Genomic DNA, 18603 nt, shown 5'->3' with positions numbered 1-18603 from the left:
AAGGGCAGGTTAAGGCCTACAAGACTACTTTTAGAGTGGCTTGGAGATAGTTCTCTTTTCATAAATTTCTTATGATACACGTCACATATTTTAATTGGATTTAATATTGTTACTTGAGACAGCCAATGAAATTCGTTAAATGTTGAAAGTAGCTGTGCATTTGATGGATAGTGCAGCACAATCTCTTGTAAGGAAAAGTAAAAACCTGCATCCAAATACTTTGTCTGCATATATGCAAATTGAATTACCTGCATGATATTATGAATCATTTTGGTGGTGTAGTTATATACAATTGCATACTTGATGAGATAGCATTCTTAAAACGGTTGATTTTATTGAATAAAACAAGGATTGATTTATATTTCTTCAAATGCTGCCATGCCAATTCTTTGGATTTGGATGGGTTCCTCATAGTTGCTCCTAATATCACCAAAAGTTTCAGCATTTAGTGTGTCGTCCTTGCTGAAGGAAGGGCTGCCTTCTTGGTGCTGTATATCATAGGTCAATCTCGATTTGCCTGAATGGCTACTACTCAGCAGGGCCTTCCTCTGCAGTAAATTGGATACAAAACCTACGTTAATAGAGGAATAGAGTTCCTACTGGTGTTCATCATAAGCCTACATCTTGCAAGAAAGTGATCCCATAAGGCTAAAGGGCTGGATATAAAGCTTTGATTGGCACCATAAACTAAAGTATCTAAAAGAAACCTATATTTTAAAGCAAAGAAGCAATCTGTCACCTGAGTTTCTACTGTTTCTGAGTGAAAAGGAAGACGAGAAATATGTCTAAGAACATTTTGGATTGTGATCATGTCTGGCCTCCGATCAGGATCTAGCTCCAAGCATGCCAAAATAAGGGCACTCATCAGTTCAAGACCCTTTGGAGGATATGCACCCTCCAAGTTTGGATCAACTACTAACTTCTGCTTTGTTTTATCCTTAAGTAGGGGTTTCGCCTGCCAGTTCAAAACATGGACACGCTTTTTCAAATACACTGAAGAACCCATGGACTATGCCTAGCAACTAACACAGGATTTCAAATATTGTAAACTGAGAGCTTACCCAAGGAATCAGAAACTCTGTTTTTCTTTCATTGCTTAAAACCAAAGCATGCTGACCACTAATCAATTCCGTCAAAACAACACCAAAACTGTAAACATCACTTTTGACAGTAAGTTTTCCAGTGATACTATAATCTGGTGCAAGGTATCCAAAGGTTCCCATGACTCGTGTTGTGACATGACTGCTATCTGATGTGGGATAAAGTTTGGACAAGCCAAAGTCTGCAACCTACAGCATGAAGTCACAAATTGAGCAAGTCATCACCTGATGATGTCAGTATCATAGCGTGAAAAATTTGATGTAGATTATTTTCCTTGTTTCCCGTTCTGAGGTAGGTTGGCCTTTTCCTTTTAAAGAATTGCAATTGTGCATCTTCCTTAAACAGAGCACGTGGCTCACAATGTTCTGATTACCTTTGCATTGAAATTAGCATCAAGAAGAATATTGCTAGCCTTGACGTCCCGGTGCACAACAGGTGGGTCTAGTTCATGGAGACACTGCAAATGGTTGTTTAAAAGTGAAGTAAACATTAGGGGGTAAAAATCCTTAGCTGTTATTGTGCTAATCCATCACTTACTCTGAGACCTGCTGCCGAATCTAGTGCAACTTGAATCCTTGTATTCCAGTCCAGTATGGCAATGGGATGTTCATTAGATCCACCTTGTGTAACAGATTAGTTAGTCTATGTGTTTCAGGGATTTGCTTTATCTACTCCTAATGAAATCAGAAAATCTGAAAGAATCATTTGCATGCTTTTTGCCATGCAATATCTTGTTATGTAGGATTAATGAAGCTAAAAATGCAAGCTATAATCTAATGGTAAAGCTCACATGTTTTTACCTTTCAGATAATCAAGTAGGCTGCCACGAGGCATCAAATTGTACACAAGCATACGCTCATCTTGTTGTGAACAGTAGCCGAGTAAATGTAGTAAGTATGGATTGTGAAGCCTATGTGCAATCATTTGAACTTCATTCTGAAACTCTTCTTCTCCTTGCTTTGAGAGACCTGAAATTTTTTTGATTGCTACATTTGTACCATCTGAAAGAGTGCCCTTATACACTGACCCAAAACCGCCAGTTCCGATCAAATTCTCGGAGCAAAAATTACCGGCTGCTAAACTGAGTTCCTCCACTGTGAATATCTTCAAAAATGGTGCATGCTGTTCAGTTTTGGCTCGCACATTCAGTGACAAACTGGGAGATGAGTGACCTGTAGAAAGTATGCCCACTTGATTGGCATGCGACTACCTCAGCAAAATTTGATGCTCAAAAGGCCTTAAGGCCAAGGAAAGCAAGTAAGAAAGAAATAAAATTACCACCACTGGTTCAAAAGACCACAAGCCCATGAAACCAATAGTGTGTTAACAATGATCCAATAAGTGCTTTGTATTGAAACTCAAAGCTAAATTCAAAAGGAAGTGAAAAATGTGCTGTAAACATACCTTGCATCTATAGAATAGTACCCAGGGTACATTAAACAAATTGGGTTATTTCACGGGAAGGGAGGTATCAATCAGTCAAAAAGGGTATTTCCACACACTTTCCACCACATCATGGGCCAATGTGGTGTCGTATACAAATCAGGTCATGTGATTCATGGATAAAAAGGTACCAATCAGTCCTGATCTGAATGAAGGGCTAAAACTACTGAATAAAGCACATGCACCCACACCCACACCCCCCCACACACATTTTTCCCCACGACAAGCATAATTCTTTATAGGCACCTAAAGTAATCATCATAGGTAGATAGACAGTACTAAATCCCAACCCCTGAAAAGAAAAGAAAAACCATGGGTCAAAATTCCTTGCCTATTTACTCAAGGGAGATGTCTAATATAAGGCTAATAAAATAATAACCAATCTGGTGGCCTATAATGTCAGACCACATGAGGTATGGTCTCTTATTAAAAACTGGCTCACACCCATCACGTCCCAAGCTTCCCTCCCCCCGTCACGTCTGACCGCGCCCGCCAGATCTTTCGCACTAACGTAGCTGCGCCCCGCCCCCCCCCTCCAAAAAAAAAAAAAAAAGGCTTCAGCCACCTACTTCGCTTACTCCACCCTCCCTGCCATTCCATCCCCCCCTGCCGTCCCCCCACCCGCCCTGCTGTCCCCAGCCCCCCGCCGGCAGGCCACTCTCTGTCCAGCGCCCCCTCCCTGCACACACCCCCCCACCCCCCCCCCCCCCCCGCCCCCCCCCCCCCCCCCCCCTCGAAAAAAAAAAAACTGCCAAAAACAGCAGCCCTCCCCCCCTCACCATTGTTCCCCCCACCCTCCAAGTTGGTCCCTCTCCTGCAGCAACTTTCCCCCTCAGGTAGAACCGTGATGTGATTAGCAGTTTCCTCAGAAAGGTCGGGCAATGGAAACCTCTGATCAGCCGCCAATGCACTTAGCAAGTGCCCCCCAGTCAAACACCTTGCATGTCGTCCTCTCTGAGGAGCAGCTCTTAGCTGTCCGAGCTATGGAGCTGGAGCTAAAGGAAACATCGATTTATGGTCAGGTAGTAGGACATTCCCTAGCCAAGGCCTAGCTTCGGGACTGGCTTCACTCCACGCTGCACATCGGCACAATGCAGATCGTGGAGGCGGTCCTAATGGGCCAAGGGATCTTCATGGTCAGGCTCAGTTCGGCAGACGCAGCTCGCGAGTTACTTGCCAGTTTACCATATGTGTCCACGAAGGGGGTCATATACATGGTACCTTGGTACAGTGGCTTTAATGTGGAGGCATTTGCACTCCACAACAGGCTTCTTCGGCACCCGGTCACCCTTCTTTTCCCCAGCCTGGCGATAGAGTATTGCCAGTTGGTGGAAGACTTTGGACGGCTCGTCGGCACTGTTCTTTCCGCGTCTTTCACAGATGCAGTGACAACAGCAAGAGTCCCAAAGGTACGGGTGGCAGTGAAAGAGGTCAAGAATATCCCACAGTTCCTAGAGATTGAGGCGGGCGGGCACGTCTTTAGGCAGTAGGTCATTGTGACGCGGCAGTCAGAGCAATGCCTGCACTACCACAACTTTGGGTATTAGGCAGTAATGTGTATGCGCTTCGCAGCCAAGGCGGCTCCGCTGACAGGCCCACAGGTGGATGCTGACGGCTTCACATGGGTCTAGAGACGATAGAGAGGGAGACGACAGGGGGGGTGCAGCCAGCTCCTCAGACCCAGTCTCGACAGTAGGGAGCAAGTGGGTGAGCACCGCCCCCTCTCGGCAGAGCACTCCACGGTCCCCCCCGGGGGCCCTATTTGCCCCACTCGGCAGGACCAAACCCCCCCCACGTCCACCACCTATGCCACAGACTACCTCACTTCAGATCCCATGGCCCTCACATGCACAACCCAACCCCCCCCCCCCTCCCCCCCCACTGACCCAGACCCACAGCCCCCCCCTCTCCAGGGCCACCAGCCCCCCACACTTGCCATGCACCTCCGTCCACCCCACCATCCCTCAATCCTACTCCCCCCCACCAACCCCCCTACCGAGCACCCCCCCTGATCCGCACCCAGTACAGGTGGTCCCCCCCAGACCCACTCCGCCTCCTCCCACAAGAGGTGATGAGCCACACATGCCTACATCCTCCTCGCACCAGCAGTCTTCCCTCTCCCATACAGCCACCATCTCATCCGCCCTTGCCGCCCATCATACTTTCCCGAGATGGGCACAGCTGTTGCCACAGGATTTCTTCCGCAGTGGCCCATGGTCCTATCTGAGAGTTGCGGAGTGCAGAGAGTTCCCACTGCCTCTAGAGATGGGGATCTTTGTGGTCCGTAAGTTAAGGAGGGGCAAGGTCCATCTACTAGCACCACCGGATGGACCAAACTACGCCTTTTTTCTGTAGACTTCTCACTTAGGGGAGTGGACGGCTACACAGATAGAGGAAGAGTTGAAGAGTCAGGTAGGGGACCACATCTCCCAGTGGATGGGAGAAGGACTAGTACTGTTTGCACAGCAGTGGCCTGGTTGCATGATGGATATTAACTGGTGGGCTGGTGCCGAGGTCCCACACTTGAGCATTATCTTTCGAGCTCCTCCATAGTGGAGAGCTCTGAGGGATGTGATCGAGTGGCCCCTGGCATAGGCGCCTCGTTTCTACCAGCGTATAGAGTCACGACTCTCAGCATGGCTAATAGATGCATTGATAGTACTACTTGAAGCATCTATCACCCCTATGGTCCGGCTGAGGGCCACCATGGGGGACTGGAGCTCGCCGTCCAGACTAGCATTAAAGCGTACTTGCATGCCTCATAGCTTCTCCTCCTCATCAACAGCCTTCACACTGAACAGATGCCTATTTGGTAAGTCACAAGTTTCCCCATGAGCTTGCACCTTGCATCCTGGAATGTGAATAGTCTTCACAACAGTGGGGCAGGTGGTTCTAGGAAGTTGATTGTTCGGCAGGAGTTACAGCCTGCCCTTGCCAGACGGATCGACGTCTTACTTCTACAGGAGCACAAGCTCACCCCTACCCAAGCCCAACGGGTTGGGAAGGTACTTCCGGGCAGGTCGCACACCTACTGGGAGCATGCCATAGGTGTCCACGGTAGGAGTGAAGACGTATACACCTCTATTGGCCCAAGTCTCACCGCTTGGGTATGAGACCACGAGATGATAGTGGCAAGGAGGGTTCTATGGATTAGATTGGATATTGGGGACTTGTGCTTTGGAGTCCTTAATGTCTATGCCCCTACGGAGGTTAGCGCACGTAGTAGGTTCTGGGTGGAGATCATGGATGGACTCCCAAAGGTGGACTCTTGGATCGTTGAAGGAGACTTCAACAACCTAGAGGCCTTGGAGGACTAGCAGGGCAGAGGTAGAAACTACCAGGGCATGGCTAGGGAGGAGTAGGAGGCATGGGAGGTGTTTTTGCTAGCAGTAGAAGCACGCGATGCCTGGAGAGACCTTGCCTTCCACAGGAGGGAGAGTTCGTTGGACTTCTCATGGGGATATAGGCAGCTAGGTGGAGCCCTGCTAGAGCGGTTGGATAGGTTTCATGTGGGAGAGTGGGGAGGCTCTCGTGGTGGACAGATTGAGCAGTTGGTAGGCAACACGTTGTCCCCGATCATTGCCCGGTTCTCTTGACACTTGATCCCCCAGCATCCGCCCTGGACACACGATCTTGTCGAATGCTTGACTCGATCTATAGGAGGGAGGAGGTGACGAGGTAGATAGAGTAGATTTGGACCAGAGAGTGGGAAAGGAGGGACCGGATAGAAGAGGAGGTTGCAGATGTCCTAGCCGAGTCGAGCAGAATCTACCAAGAGGCAAGCATATAGGCCAGGCAATAGAGCTGGGAGGAGGAGAGAGCACTCCGGCGGGACCTTGCAGCCACGCATAGATTATTACATGAGGCACCAAGGGATCCCACCCTCCATACATAGGAGATGCGCGCGCGAGCAGCCGCTGTTGGCATAGAGGACAGGCGCTCGGAGTTCTCTTTCCGAACCTCAGTAGCCTTCTGGTGCGGAAGGGAGACACGATGTGCAAGGAGTTCTTCCACGTGCATCAGCCCCACACTCCAGGAGAGTAGATACACAACCTTAGGGATCAATATGGGAGGACTCATTCTAGCCCAGATGAGGTGATAGAGATTGCCACATACTATTACACACACCTCTTCTAGCAGGGGACAGCTTCAGCTAGAGGACAGAGATGTAGATAGCAGGTTTGGGATCACATCTTGTCTCTCATCTCGCGCCCTCCTAGCCCCCTTCACAGAGAAGGAACTAGAGGAGGCCTTCCATACACAGGATGGGCAGAAATGCCCGGGGGAGGATAGCCTATCTAAGGCCTTCTTCACTACCTACTAAGTAGTAGTGAAGGACCTCCTACTGATGGCCTTTCAAGAGATGTTCACTTCAGGACAGATGCTAGGGAGTCTTTCGATAAGCCTTATCAATCTTCTTCCTAAAGGGGGAGACTGGTTGGAGCTTTCCCAGTGGAGACCGATCGTCTTATTGTCAGTGGCCTATAAGGCACTAGCAAAGATGATCGGTGACTACGCTCCGTGCTTCCAAACATCATCCATGACACAGAGATAGGCTTTGTCCAGGATAGGAGTATCCTAGATAATGTATTTATCTTCTTTGAGGCGACAAAGTGGGCTCAACACAGTGGGCAGAGACTGGCCGTACTACTCTTGGACTTCGAGAAAGCTTATGACAAGGTGGACTGGGATTTCCTAGAGGGCACCATGGTGAGGTTGGGATTCCCCCACCTTTGGATTCGCGGGGTCTCCGTCCTTTACAGATCGGCCACCAGTAGGGTTCTCATAGGCGGAAGGCGAGGGGAGGAGTTTCGGCTGTAGAGATCGGTTCAACAAGGCTGATCCCTGGCCCCATACCTGTTTCTACTCTTTGCAGAGGCGATGTCTCACTTCCTCAGGTCAGGTGAGCGGATTACGCGGCCTCCGGCTTCCAGTGAGAGAGGAGACTGAGTTGTTGGACTTAGAGTATGCAGATGACACAGCACTCTACATAGAGGACGATGAGTTGATGCTGGAGAGAGTGAGGCTTGCTCTTGATGTGTTCTGTTCTGCAGCGGGAGCGAAAATCAACTGGCGAAAGTCGGTTGGTTTCCTCACAGACCCGGACTCTAGCACGGAGTGGGGTGTCCATTTGGGATTTAGATGGGTGAGCAGAGGGCAGACCGTTCGGTACCTAGGGTTCCAGGTGGGACTCGACATCACCCCTGTCCACTAGTTTTTGCTTGTCCTGGATTTGATCTGGAGGAAATTGACCTACTGGAGCACGGCTCGCCTCTCACTAGCTAGCCTAGCCCTGGTGGTTAACCAGGTACTCCTAGCAATGGCTTGGTACATCACCTCGTGTTGGTGCTTCTCCTCATCATGCATGGTGCAACTCCATCGCCTAGTGAGGAACTTCCTTTGGTTAGGGTCAGATGGTTCCAAGGACTCCAAGGCCAAGGTGGCATGGGCGACCATCATACGGCATTGGTCAGAGGGAGGGATTGGGATCATAGACCCAGAGTATCAGAGTAAGGCCCTTTTGGGCAAGCTAGTAGTCCGCGGCCTCACACTAGGAGGGTAAACCTGGAAGGTCCTATTACAAGAGGGTCTTCAAGATTATAGACCGAGGCTTGGCAATGAGTGGAGGCTGTCCCTGAGATGGATCTTCACGTCAGCCTAAATCACCCCCCCCAGATCACCTTTCCTACGCAGCTTACTCCGCGTGTGGCAGGGCCTCCGTAAGGCCCTATTCCAGAGCCCCCTAGGCTGCCAAGAGGAGATAGACCGTCAACCGATGATTTGGAACCCCCAAGTCAAAGATCGGGAAGGGGCACAGATCGGGAGTGCCCCCACATCCAGTGGGCTGGTTGGCCCAACTCGTTCCATTAGGACATGGCGGGAGGTGTACAGGATGGCGGACGAGGAGGTGCTGCAGCGTGTATTAGGTTGCTAGAGAGGAGTGTAGTTGAGGAGAAGGGAGATAGACGCACAAATACCTCTAGAATGGCTTGATCCCTTGATACGAGAGCCGATTGAGCTCGGGGAGGTATGGGCAGCTAGGTTTTCACTAGCTGGCATCCCCCTACAGGTGGTAGGTAGAGTGGGCGGCGCCCTATAGGGGACTTTCTTCGATGTGCAGGAGGGGGGACGTTTGGCCCTTGACAGAGGGCAGCAGGATGAGGGGATGGCCGCCCTTTTGTGGAGGAGGATTCGAGGGGTGGGCCTTCAGGGGAAGACATGGCGACTAGACCCCTATGTTTTCTGGAAGGAGCTCATGGAGTGGCGACTTTGGATCTGGGAGGGAAGACCACTTGATGAGCTGGAGTGGGATCCAAAAGAGTGGCTATGGCCGGCTACTGCGGTCGCCAAGAAGCCATCCAGGTTCCTAGAGTACATTGCCAGGATTAGCGGACATGTACTGATACAAGAGGATATGGATTGGGCGCCGTCATGCAATAGGGACTGGGCCGAGCACAGCATCACGGAGCCTTTCTGACGGACCTTCTAGCACCGCCTATGGGATAGCTGAAGGCCGAGGAGGGTGTCGTATTTCTTATGGCTGGTGGCACATGGAGGCTTGGCGGTGGGAAGTTGGCTTGCCCACATGCAAGAGTGAGGTTGTAAGCGCTGCACACAGCAGCCTCTAGAAACCCCAAAGCACTACCTTTGGTCTTGTGAGGAGGTGCAGCTCGTGTGGAGAGGAGCATGCTGCATCCTTTGCCGTATAGCACCCAGCCTTGGATGTATCTCATGGGGAGCTTTCTATTGGCAGGCAGTTAGCTAAGGCCGTCACCTTCTGTATGAGGCCAGGATGCATAACACGATATTCATTATCGAGGCAAGATCGTGCACAGTGATGGGTTTGGAGGCTCTATCCATACGCTAGGTACTGGAGCCCACAGTAGACCGCTCGGAGGTATGGGAGATCATAGGGAGTCTTACTGGATGGCATATCTGGAAGGTGCGGTGTCAGGAGGCTTTCAGCGGAGAGAGACTTTTAGCACAGGTGACATTAGCGAGCTCTGGACCTCCATCATCCACTCCCTCCGCGGCCAATGGGATCAAGTGTAGGGCGAGTGCAGGGCTCCTTAGGAGCTCCGCTATCATTTCATGCCCACTTGGGGTGTCCAGGACCTATTTTTCGTGATGTAGGCAGGCAGCCCCAGTTGGCGATATAATAACACCCCCCCCCAATGGCTTCTTGCCCTAATCCCCCCCAGACCGCCTTCAGAGGCTTGTACATTGATGTATTTATGATTTTCCATCTAGTTTGTTGAGCATGAGCACTCTGTTGTAATCAGTTTTTTTGAGTAATATAATCAGCCACATTTTATTTGGAAAAGAAAAGAAAAGACCATATGAGGTATTCGTAAGTCATAAAAGTACAATACAAGAATTGTAAGTAAATATGAAGGCATCACACCTCTTTACTGACATTGTCTGAACCCCCCCGGTAATCTCTCTCCTACCTTTGAGAACGTAGATAATGTTTGTGTTCAGCATCCTGACACTTGAGCTAGATTAGACAGGATGTGTGTTTGCCATAGTGACTCTTTCCTTTTAGCAATGCTCAATATGTGGGTGGAGATATGACATGTTCTTTCAGATCATTACCCCTTGGAGTTATCTATGATCCATCAGCCAATGGATGTTTTCAAGGTCCTGCTGGGTCGTTCTCCTTTGTGATTCAATAAGTCTTTTTTGCTACATGATCAGTTTTTGGAGTATATGCTGTAGTTGATTGCTAAATCTGGCACATGGGTCCTCTCTAAGAGTATGTATGCATGGTTGGTTTTTTGGGAGAATGCACGTATGCTGTCCCAAATGCATGGAATTTAGCATGCATAGAGCTGAATTGCAGCAATTGCAACCTTTGTTGGAGCATTCTTCAACCTTGCAACAAGATCAAGATAGTTTTGGTGACTTGATCACTTATATTTAAGGTGGTTGAAATGTAGCGTTCAAGCTCTTTAGGATGATCCTTATATATTGATCACTCTTCACTCTAGGGGGATTTGTTGGTTTTGACTCATGCCTACGCTCATAGAGGAGTGTCGATGATCCTCGGCAAGACACTGGGGCACTTTTTAGTCTCCTTACAAGAGGTTGTTTCCCCCAGTTTTATTCTCTTTTATTTTATGTGCCTATGTTACACAATTTGGGCACCTCTCGTGTTTTACACCTTTTAGGTGTGAACACATTAGCAAACCTAAGGTTTAAGGGTTGTATTTTGTACTTACACATTACACTCCTTTGATTATTGCATTGGGAATCATGTCTTCGCTCTCACACTCTCTTCACTATTAACTATACTCTCAGCTAAGCTTTGATCTCTATGCATCCTCTCACCTCTCACATGATTTTCATGGTTGGTGAGTGGGCCTAATGTGAGACTTATATACCTTCGGTTTGGATGGCCTGAAGGCCAGATGTAAATATTCCAACATTAATGTACACTTATGAGAGAGAGAGAGAGAGAGGGGAGGAAACGCGATGGCGAGAGAGCACGCGACGGTGGATTCTGCCCTGCCGCCGGCCGTCTGACCTGCGTGTCCTGCGTGTGGTCGTCACCCGTTGGCCCTGTTGCCGTCAGATCTGGGCCGTCGCCTGTCCGCCCGTCCGCCCTGCATCGCCTGTTCACCCTAATCCTGCCGTCTCCTGTTAACCCCCCTAACCCTGCTGTCACCTGTCCGTGCGAGCTGCGCCCTGCCTGAGTTCTCCCCTCAGGCGTCTGCCGGGTCCGTTTTGCCCCATCACCACAGTGTTACGCGCTGGTCGTCCTGTGACTACCCCGTCGATCCATACTGCTCGCTGGCTGCGACCTTCCTTCTGGGGTCGCCCTGGTTCGAGAGAGAGACAGAGCGAAAGTGCGACCCTGCGCCTGCGCGTGTGCTGCTTGTGTGACGAAGGCCTGCGTGCGTAACACTGCACCCCTGTGGGACTGTGACCTGTGAGCCACCCGTTTGCATCTCAGCTGCCTGCCGCCTGTTCTTGTAGCGATTGGCAGAGAGAGAGAGAGAGAGTTCTTGGCAGCGAGAGAGAGAGAGAGAGAGAGAGAGAGAGAGAGAGAGAGAGAGAGAGAGAGAGAGAGAGAGAGATGGCTGGTTTGGATCTGGATTTCATAGACCAAACGGTGGCAGCACTTGGCCCGGATTCTGATGCTGAGGAACCGGAGGATATGGTTCCGTGCACTGAAGAATTGCCCCCGGGTCCTGACATCCAGCGTGCGGGTAAACGTACCAAGCATACCATGGAAGAGATAGGTGTTACTCAGGATCGTTCCTATGCGCAGGTTGCTTCGGATTCTGTGGACTCTCAGGAGGTGGACTGGGAGCATCTGTTGGAATTTGCCAACACTCTGCTTGGTGAATATGTTCGACATAATCAGGAAGCCTTCTTTGACTCTGCTCCAGACGATGTTCTGGAAGCTACCGTCGACCCAAAAACTGTCCTACGCTCCTTTTCGGTATTTTATGATCGCGCGGTGATACTCTTCTTCACTGGTTGCATCCTGCTGCTTTTCCGTATTTGCCAATGGCTGCAGAGTCTACTACAAGGGGAATGTGTTGAAGAGATTTTTGTTGGATCCCGAGGTTTTTTTGAGGTCCTCTTGAAAAGAGAGACGCACCGTGTTGCTCTCCTGTCTAAACTGCCTTTGTTTTTTGATCGTCGGTTGGTTCATGTGGTTCCATGGCGCCCGATGGCAGATTTCCAGCACCTCCTGCAACGTGAATGCCCTGTGTGGGTAGAAGTGGAAAATTGTCCGGCTGTTTATTGGCCGCTCTTGAAGGATGCTATGGCCGCTGTGGGCACGGTTCTGGTCCCTCCCAGTCTCAGGGCTGTGAATCGCAACCGCTTGTGCATGTTATGGGATACTGCAAGGAAACGGCCTGCCTGGTTACGCCTCAATTGCTCTGGCATGCATCTGTTACACTTTCGTTTGAAATGGGGCAATTTTGCAGGCCATTGCTTTTCCTGTGGACAGTTGGGGCACTTTATGGCTGAATGCCCAGAGCAACAACACGTTTCAGATGCGGGTCATGTTGCTCCGCCCATGGAAGATATGGTGTGTGATGCTCCGTCGCTGGATACTATCCACCCGCCCCAAGTTCTGGCCAAAGGTAAACAACAGGTTTCGGGTCTGGATTCCCGTGCCAGTGATTGGGTTGAAGTACGTGCCAAAAAAGGCAACAGGATTGGTGCTGGGATGGAGAGTACTGTGCCTACTACCTCACAAGATTCCATGCGAACATATATGCGCAGGAAGGAAATGATGTCTTCCGAGCGCTCTGCTCCTGCTATGGTTTCCTCAGCTCCCCGTCATCAGCCCGCCAGGAAAATGTATTCGGATCGTCTAAAGGGTCCACCTGCACAGCTGGCTTTTGATACCAGAGGCAACGTCATTACTCCGTGGGACCGTGGTTACCCACGTTCCAACCCCAAGCAAGCAGATATGCCGTCTACTTCCAAATCTGGTCCTCAGAACTCTTTTGCGGTGTTGGCGGATTTCTTGGATGAGGGAGTCCTGGACATTCTCGCCGACAAAGTCAAATCGAGGCAAGCTGTGCCTCGTACCTGATTGTGTTTTGTATACACATGAAAATAGCCACGTGGAATGTGTGAGGAATTTGTTCTCGCCACAAGCAACATGCAATGTGGACTACATTGTATGAGAATCAGTGGAATGTCCTGTGCGCTGTTGAGCACAAGAGTCACGGTGACGCCGGTAAAGTTGTGGATTGCCATGGCTTTCGTTTGTTCTATGCAGGAACACCGGCCATGCATTATTCGGGTGTGCTCATGATTGTACATGCCAAATATCAGCCTGTTCTTATTAAAAATGATGTTCATGGCTGCTTTTTGGTGGTTGAAATCTTATTCGAAGGGGAAATCCTATGGTTACTTGGCCTTTATGCTCCGAATGATTCGTTATCTCACCGGGAGCTTTGGCAGACTTTGCAGACTTCCTTGTCACTTGGCAGACGGGGCTTCTTCATGGGGGATTTCAATATGTGTGTTGATTCTTCCCAGTCTACATCGGAGCACTCGGTCATGGATGCGCCAGAAAGTCGTATGTGGCAAGAGTTGGCTCTTGCTGTTCTTAAGCAAGATCTTTGGTCCTAGCTACACCCGTCTTCTCCAGGCTTTACTTTCCATTCGGCCCAGTATGCCACAACATGGTCACGGTTGGACCGTATATATATCATGCAGAATGATGATTTTCTGCCTGAGATGCTCGAAATAAAAGTGTTGCAGCAATATGTCTTGTCGGACCATTTCCCTCTGCAGTTCGAGTTGCTTGCACAACCCATTGCCCCTTTCAAGCAATTTCTGGAGAGACTCCCTTTGCGTTTCAACTCGTCCTACTTAAAGCATACAAATTTTCAGGGCTATATGCAGCAATTGCTTGATAGATTCTTCTTGGACTTTTCCTCTTAGGGCACTGCGTCATTTGAAAGATTGCTCTCTAATGTGCAGCGGGTTGCTCGGCAATATGGGATCTATCATGCCTCTCTTTGTCGGCGCCGTCGACAGGTAGCGGAGGACCTGCTGGTTTTGGTTCGCTCCCTGCTGGTGGACACTCCGGATGATGCATTTCTGCTCTTGCACTGGCCATGCAGGTGGCCGATCTTATTAAAGAATTCCAGTTAAAATCGTATCAGCAGGCCAAATTGCAACATCTGACAGAGACTTTGCAAGATAGTGCATGTTAGACCCATAAGTTCTTTCGAGCTCTCCATGCCTCTCCTGCTCGAGAGAATATGACCAGACTCGAGGATGCACAAGGCCACCTTATCCTGGATCCACAGACTATTGTGCATATGTGCAGGAATTATTTCCATGACCTTCTCGGTTCCGCTTCTCCACCTTCAGCCCAAATTACTCATGCCCGTTCGGTTTTTTATGACCTGGTCTGCAATCAGCTTCCGCAGGACATGCAAGCTACTCTGGAGTCAGATATTGGTGAAGCAGAGGTTATGGATGTCTTGTTACACTTGCCCAAAGATAAAAGTCCGGGTTGGGATGGTCTCACCAATGAGTTCTTTGAAGCTTTCGCTACCCAACTGGCGAAACCATTGCAGGCTTTGTTTCAACAGGTGTGGGAAACGGGGATCATGCCTCCCTCAAGGAAACAAGGACTTATTAAACTGCTTCCAAAAGTTCCTTCGCCATCTAAGTTGACACAGTGGCGCCCAATTTCTTTGATGGGTTCAATGTACAAAATCTTCTCCAAAGTAATGGCGAATCGGCTCCATAAGCATCTCCCTGCCCTTGTGCACCCTCTCCAGTATGGTTTCATTAAGGGCCGAAATATTCTACACAATGTTTTGAATGCCCAATTAGCCATTGATTATGCCCGGCATTCTAATCAGGAGGTGGTACTGATTCAATTGGACCTGGAAAAGGCTTTTGACTATCTGGACTGGTCTTTCGTTGCTGACCTTATGTCTACTATGGGCTTTGGTGCTCGGATGTCTCGTCTGATCTACACCATTAGTGCTGCGGCGTCTTCGCGAGTCATGCTGAACGGAGGAATTACTGAGCCATTTGTCCTTGCCCGTTCTGTCCGACAGGGGTGCCCTTTGAGCCCTTTATTCTTTGCCCTTGCGACACATCCAGTTCTTTCCATGTTATCACATATGGCCGCCTCTTCCTAGTTGGCCGGACTGTCGCTTCCTACAGGACAACACTTCATTGGCCAATCCCTGGCGGATGATACTTTTATGATTTTGCGTGCAAACAAGGATAACCTTCGAAAAGCATTGGATATTTGGGGTCTCTTTGGTCAGGCGTCAGGCCTTCGTATCAATGCGCTCAAATCAGCCATTCTAAGCTGCACGGAGTCGGATTTGCAGTCCTTGGACTAGCAAGGTCTAGTTGTTCCTCGAGGTTCCATTGTCAGGCATCTTGGATACCCTTTGGGTGTTGATGTTCCCCCAAAGCAGCTTCTGCAGTGGATTTCTCAGAAAATGGTGGCCAAGTTTATGTATTGGAAGTCTCAGGCCTGGCCCTTTCATGTTCGCCTCAAAGTAGCCTAGATAATTATGTTGCCAATGCTCACATATTTCTTGCCATTGTTGCCCTGGACTCCTACGACTCTGAATGCTCTCACTCAGTCTATTCGCTTCATGCTATGGAAGAAGGACTCATTGTATGCAGGTATTTCCTCGATCTCGTGGTCGCATGCGTGCACCCCCAAACGCATGGGTGGCGGAGCTATTTTAGATGCCCAAACTCACATGCAGGCACTTTGTTGGTCCCTTTTCCGCGCCATGTGCTCCGATGATCATCATCCGTGGGTCGCTATCGCCCGTTATTTCCTCGAGGGCCATGGGCTTTGGCATGGCAATACCCAACTCCGGAGTCCTTGGTGGCACGTTCTTAATGCTGATTTGCGGTTTTCCAGTTCTTCTTCTTCGCTGCTTACTCATTTGGTGTGTTCCTGGAAACACGTCCTTCAAAAGGCTCAGTGGCACCCAACGGAGGATCACTTGGCTAATAACTCTTTTCAATTGGAATTACTGGCAGTCTCGCGTTTACTTTCGTGGGAAGGTAAACATGAGCTTAGACCACAATTCAACCAGATGGCACGTTTGGGCTTGTCTTCAGTTGCGGATGCCACCCTTGCCAGTCACAATGTGCTTATATCGTTTCGTACTACTAGGAGGCTTTTTAGGATCCCTCGTGGATATAGGCCTTTATGGGAGCAGCTTTTGACGGTGCTCCAGAGCAGACAACCCTTTCCTACTCTTGCTTCGGATCAGCCCTGGCAGGATTGGGACCTACAAGGCCGGCTGCATTTGAGCAAAGCTTCTGCTAACCAAGTGTATCATCTCCTGATTAAAGATAATCAATGGCTAGTTACTAAAGCGAATGCTTTATGGGGATTGCGTAAATCCCGGTCATGGTGGAGGGCAACTGTGATGGAGGGCTGGGCCAACAAGACACCCTTTAAATACAAAGTCTTTCTTTGGAGAGTGATGATTGGGGGTCTTCCGCTTGCTTCGGCTCTTTCCAAGCGACGAATCTCCAATGGCACCTGTTTCTTTTGCACCACTACTATGGAATCCGCCCGCCACCGATTTATTTCTTGCCCCGTCGCTAAGAAAGTCTGGTTATTTTTGTCGGCCGTTTGGCGAGGGGTGGTTGGTATCACACTACGCCCCTTTGATTGGGTTTTGGGCCAGCCCAAATACCCTACTCCCGCACAGCCACATATGAAGCTCATGTATCACTTTCTTCGATACTGGGGCTGTTGGCATAACTGGACTATTCGGAATGCTTTTCTGTTTGACTCCGCCCATAATGTTCAGCGGCATATTGTGAGGCTTAAGAGCCTCTTGTATTGGCAGTTAGCTCTTCTCCATCGTTCTGATTTGCTCTCTACGGAGGACTTCCGTCCTTGGCATATGGCAATTTCCTCCGCATCCTTGCCATGACATTGTAACTTGTAGTACTTAGCACCTCTTCACATGATGGCTTGGATTGTCGTCATGTATCTTGTAATCAAGTAATCTTGTATTTTTTTTCGTAATTAATACAATTACCTTTTACGAAAAAAAAAAGAGAGAGAGAGAAAAGACCAAGGTATTGTGCATGGTAACACCAACATACAAGCATCATGGTGGCATGTTCTTAATTGTGATGCTCAATTTTCCACATCCTCCTCCATTTTGGTGAATCATTTGGTTTTCTCTTGGAGGCTTGTCGGCATCTTGTAGAGGATCGTTTGGAGGCAAATTCCTTTCTGTTGGAATTGTTGCTTCTTTTCCGTGACATTTTGTATCTTTCATGTCATTTGACTTTTGTATTACGCCTTCTATGATTTGATATCATATAAATTACCCATTAAGAAAAAAAAAAAAGATGAAATAAAATGAAATGATATATTAATGTCTACAAAAGGCCAAATGAGACCATGAGTTACAATCATTTGTATGATAGTACAACTATTTGAAAAGAATAGTAAATGAAAATATAGTAAATAGTGCAAGAAAGTTAAAAGCTATTAGGAGAAATCTAGCTAACAAATAAAGAGCTCTAGTTGATACAATCTCATGGAGGTATAGGGGCTTGGCTCTAGCCCCAGCCAATAAGCTGTTGTATTTTCCTAGGGAACTACCTGCTCACAGTTGTGTCAAGGTCTAGGACATTTGGATCAGCTAAGCTGGACGGGTCAATCAATGAATAGTCCATGTGTATGTGTAGATGACTCAGGCTTTGACTATGCTGAAACCTCCAGAGTCTCCCTCACAAAGAAATTTGTAAGCTCTTTTTGGGTAGGGCCTCAATGTCTTGGAGCTGTTCTACTCCTAAGGAGCATGTCCTTAACCCATCGTATCTCTAGGATGAAGAGACCAAGGCAGCATTGGTTAGTGAAATCCATAACTCTAGATAGTGGTCCAAATCCGTCTCTAAATAGATAGTGAAAACAGCCCAAGATCTTGTACTATGCTAGGCATCAACAAATACAATGCTCTATCCATAGCTCTAGCTGGCATATTTGGCATATGAGCTCCTCTCGTGGTATGGATTTGTATCTACTAGTCTCAGTCTCTAACTAGTGTGAAACATGACCAATAGTACATCTAATGCCATGTGACAATTGGGTGTCCATGTATCTTGGGTGGACAATAAATCCATCATCTGTAGTATGGAGAGTATGCTCTTTGTAGAAAGCCATCTTCGTCCCTAGTTTTTGTACTAGTGCCAACCATGTCCTCTTGGTGTCTAGCTAGGTGAGATACATCCTAATAACCCTTCCAATCTCTAAGTGGCTCAAGGTAAGAGATGGTGCACCAAAGGAATACTAGAAGGGGGGTAGCTTGTCCATACAAAAGCCATGTAACTCAAACCAAGCTAACATCTATACATACTAACATGAAGTGTCACCCTCCTTGGCAAGCTGCTGAGAGGACTCAAGAGCTAGCCATGCATATCTATGTGTGGGTATATCCCATAGGTTTTGTATGTTTGTGAGTGATCGGGTGAGAGCCTCTACTATAATTGGTGTGGCTACTAGCTTAGCTTTGATGATCTCATGTGATACACAAGCCTTACATTTGATCATTCTAG

General features: G+C 48.6%; 1 protein-coding gene across 8 annotated transcripts in view; it reads right to left on the bottom strand.

Annotated features, from left to right (window-relative positions):
* Positions 1 to 237: 237 nt before the first annotated feature.
* LOC148040930 (uncharacterized) overlaps positions 238 to 18603 on the bottom strand; it is a 191294-nt gene continuing 172928 nt past the window's right edge. For 7 of the 8 annotated variants that reach the window (XM_087674636.1, XM_087674670.1, XM_087674652.1 and 4 more), the window contains 6 exons: positions 1902 to 2273; positions 1639 to 1721; positions 1475 to 1558; positions 1062 to 1289; positions 740 to 955; positions 238 to 548 (listed from right to left, as the gene is read on the bottom strand). In XM_087674636.1, coding sequence (XP_087530762.1) covers positions 357 to 548; positions 740 to 955; positions 1062 to 1289; positions 1475 to 1558; positions 1639 to 1721; positions 1902 to 2273 — 1175 coding nt within the window. In that variant the 3' untranslated portion in view covers positions 238 to 356. The remainder of the gene's footprint in view (positions 549 to 739; positions 956 to 1061; positions 1290 to 1474; positions 1559 to 1638; positions 1722 to 1901; positions 2274 to 18603) is intronic. The other variant, XR_015690323.1, reaches the window with a different exon arrangement.

Source organism: Lygodium microphyllum, chromosome 1 (genome assembly GCF_053477565.2).
Source record: "Lygodium microphyllum isolate KBCC chromosome 1, Lygodium_microphyllum_v1.1.10, whole genome shotgun sequence".
Taxonomy (NCBI): domain Eukaryota; kingdom Viridiplantae; phylum Streptophyta; class Polypodiopsida; order Schizaeales; family Lygodiaceae; genus Lygodium; species Lygodium microphyllum.
The sequence above is the reverse complement of the archived record's forward strand: the minus strand, read 5'-3'. Positions and strand labels throughout refer to the sequence as shown.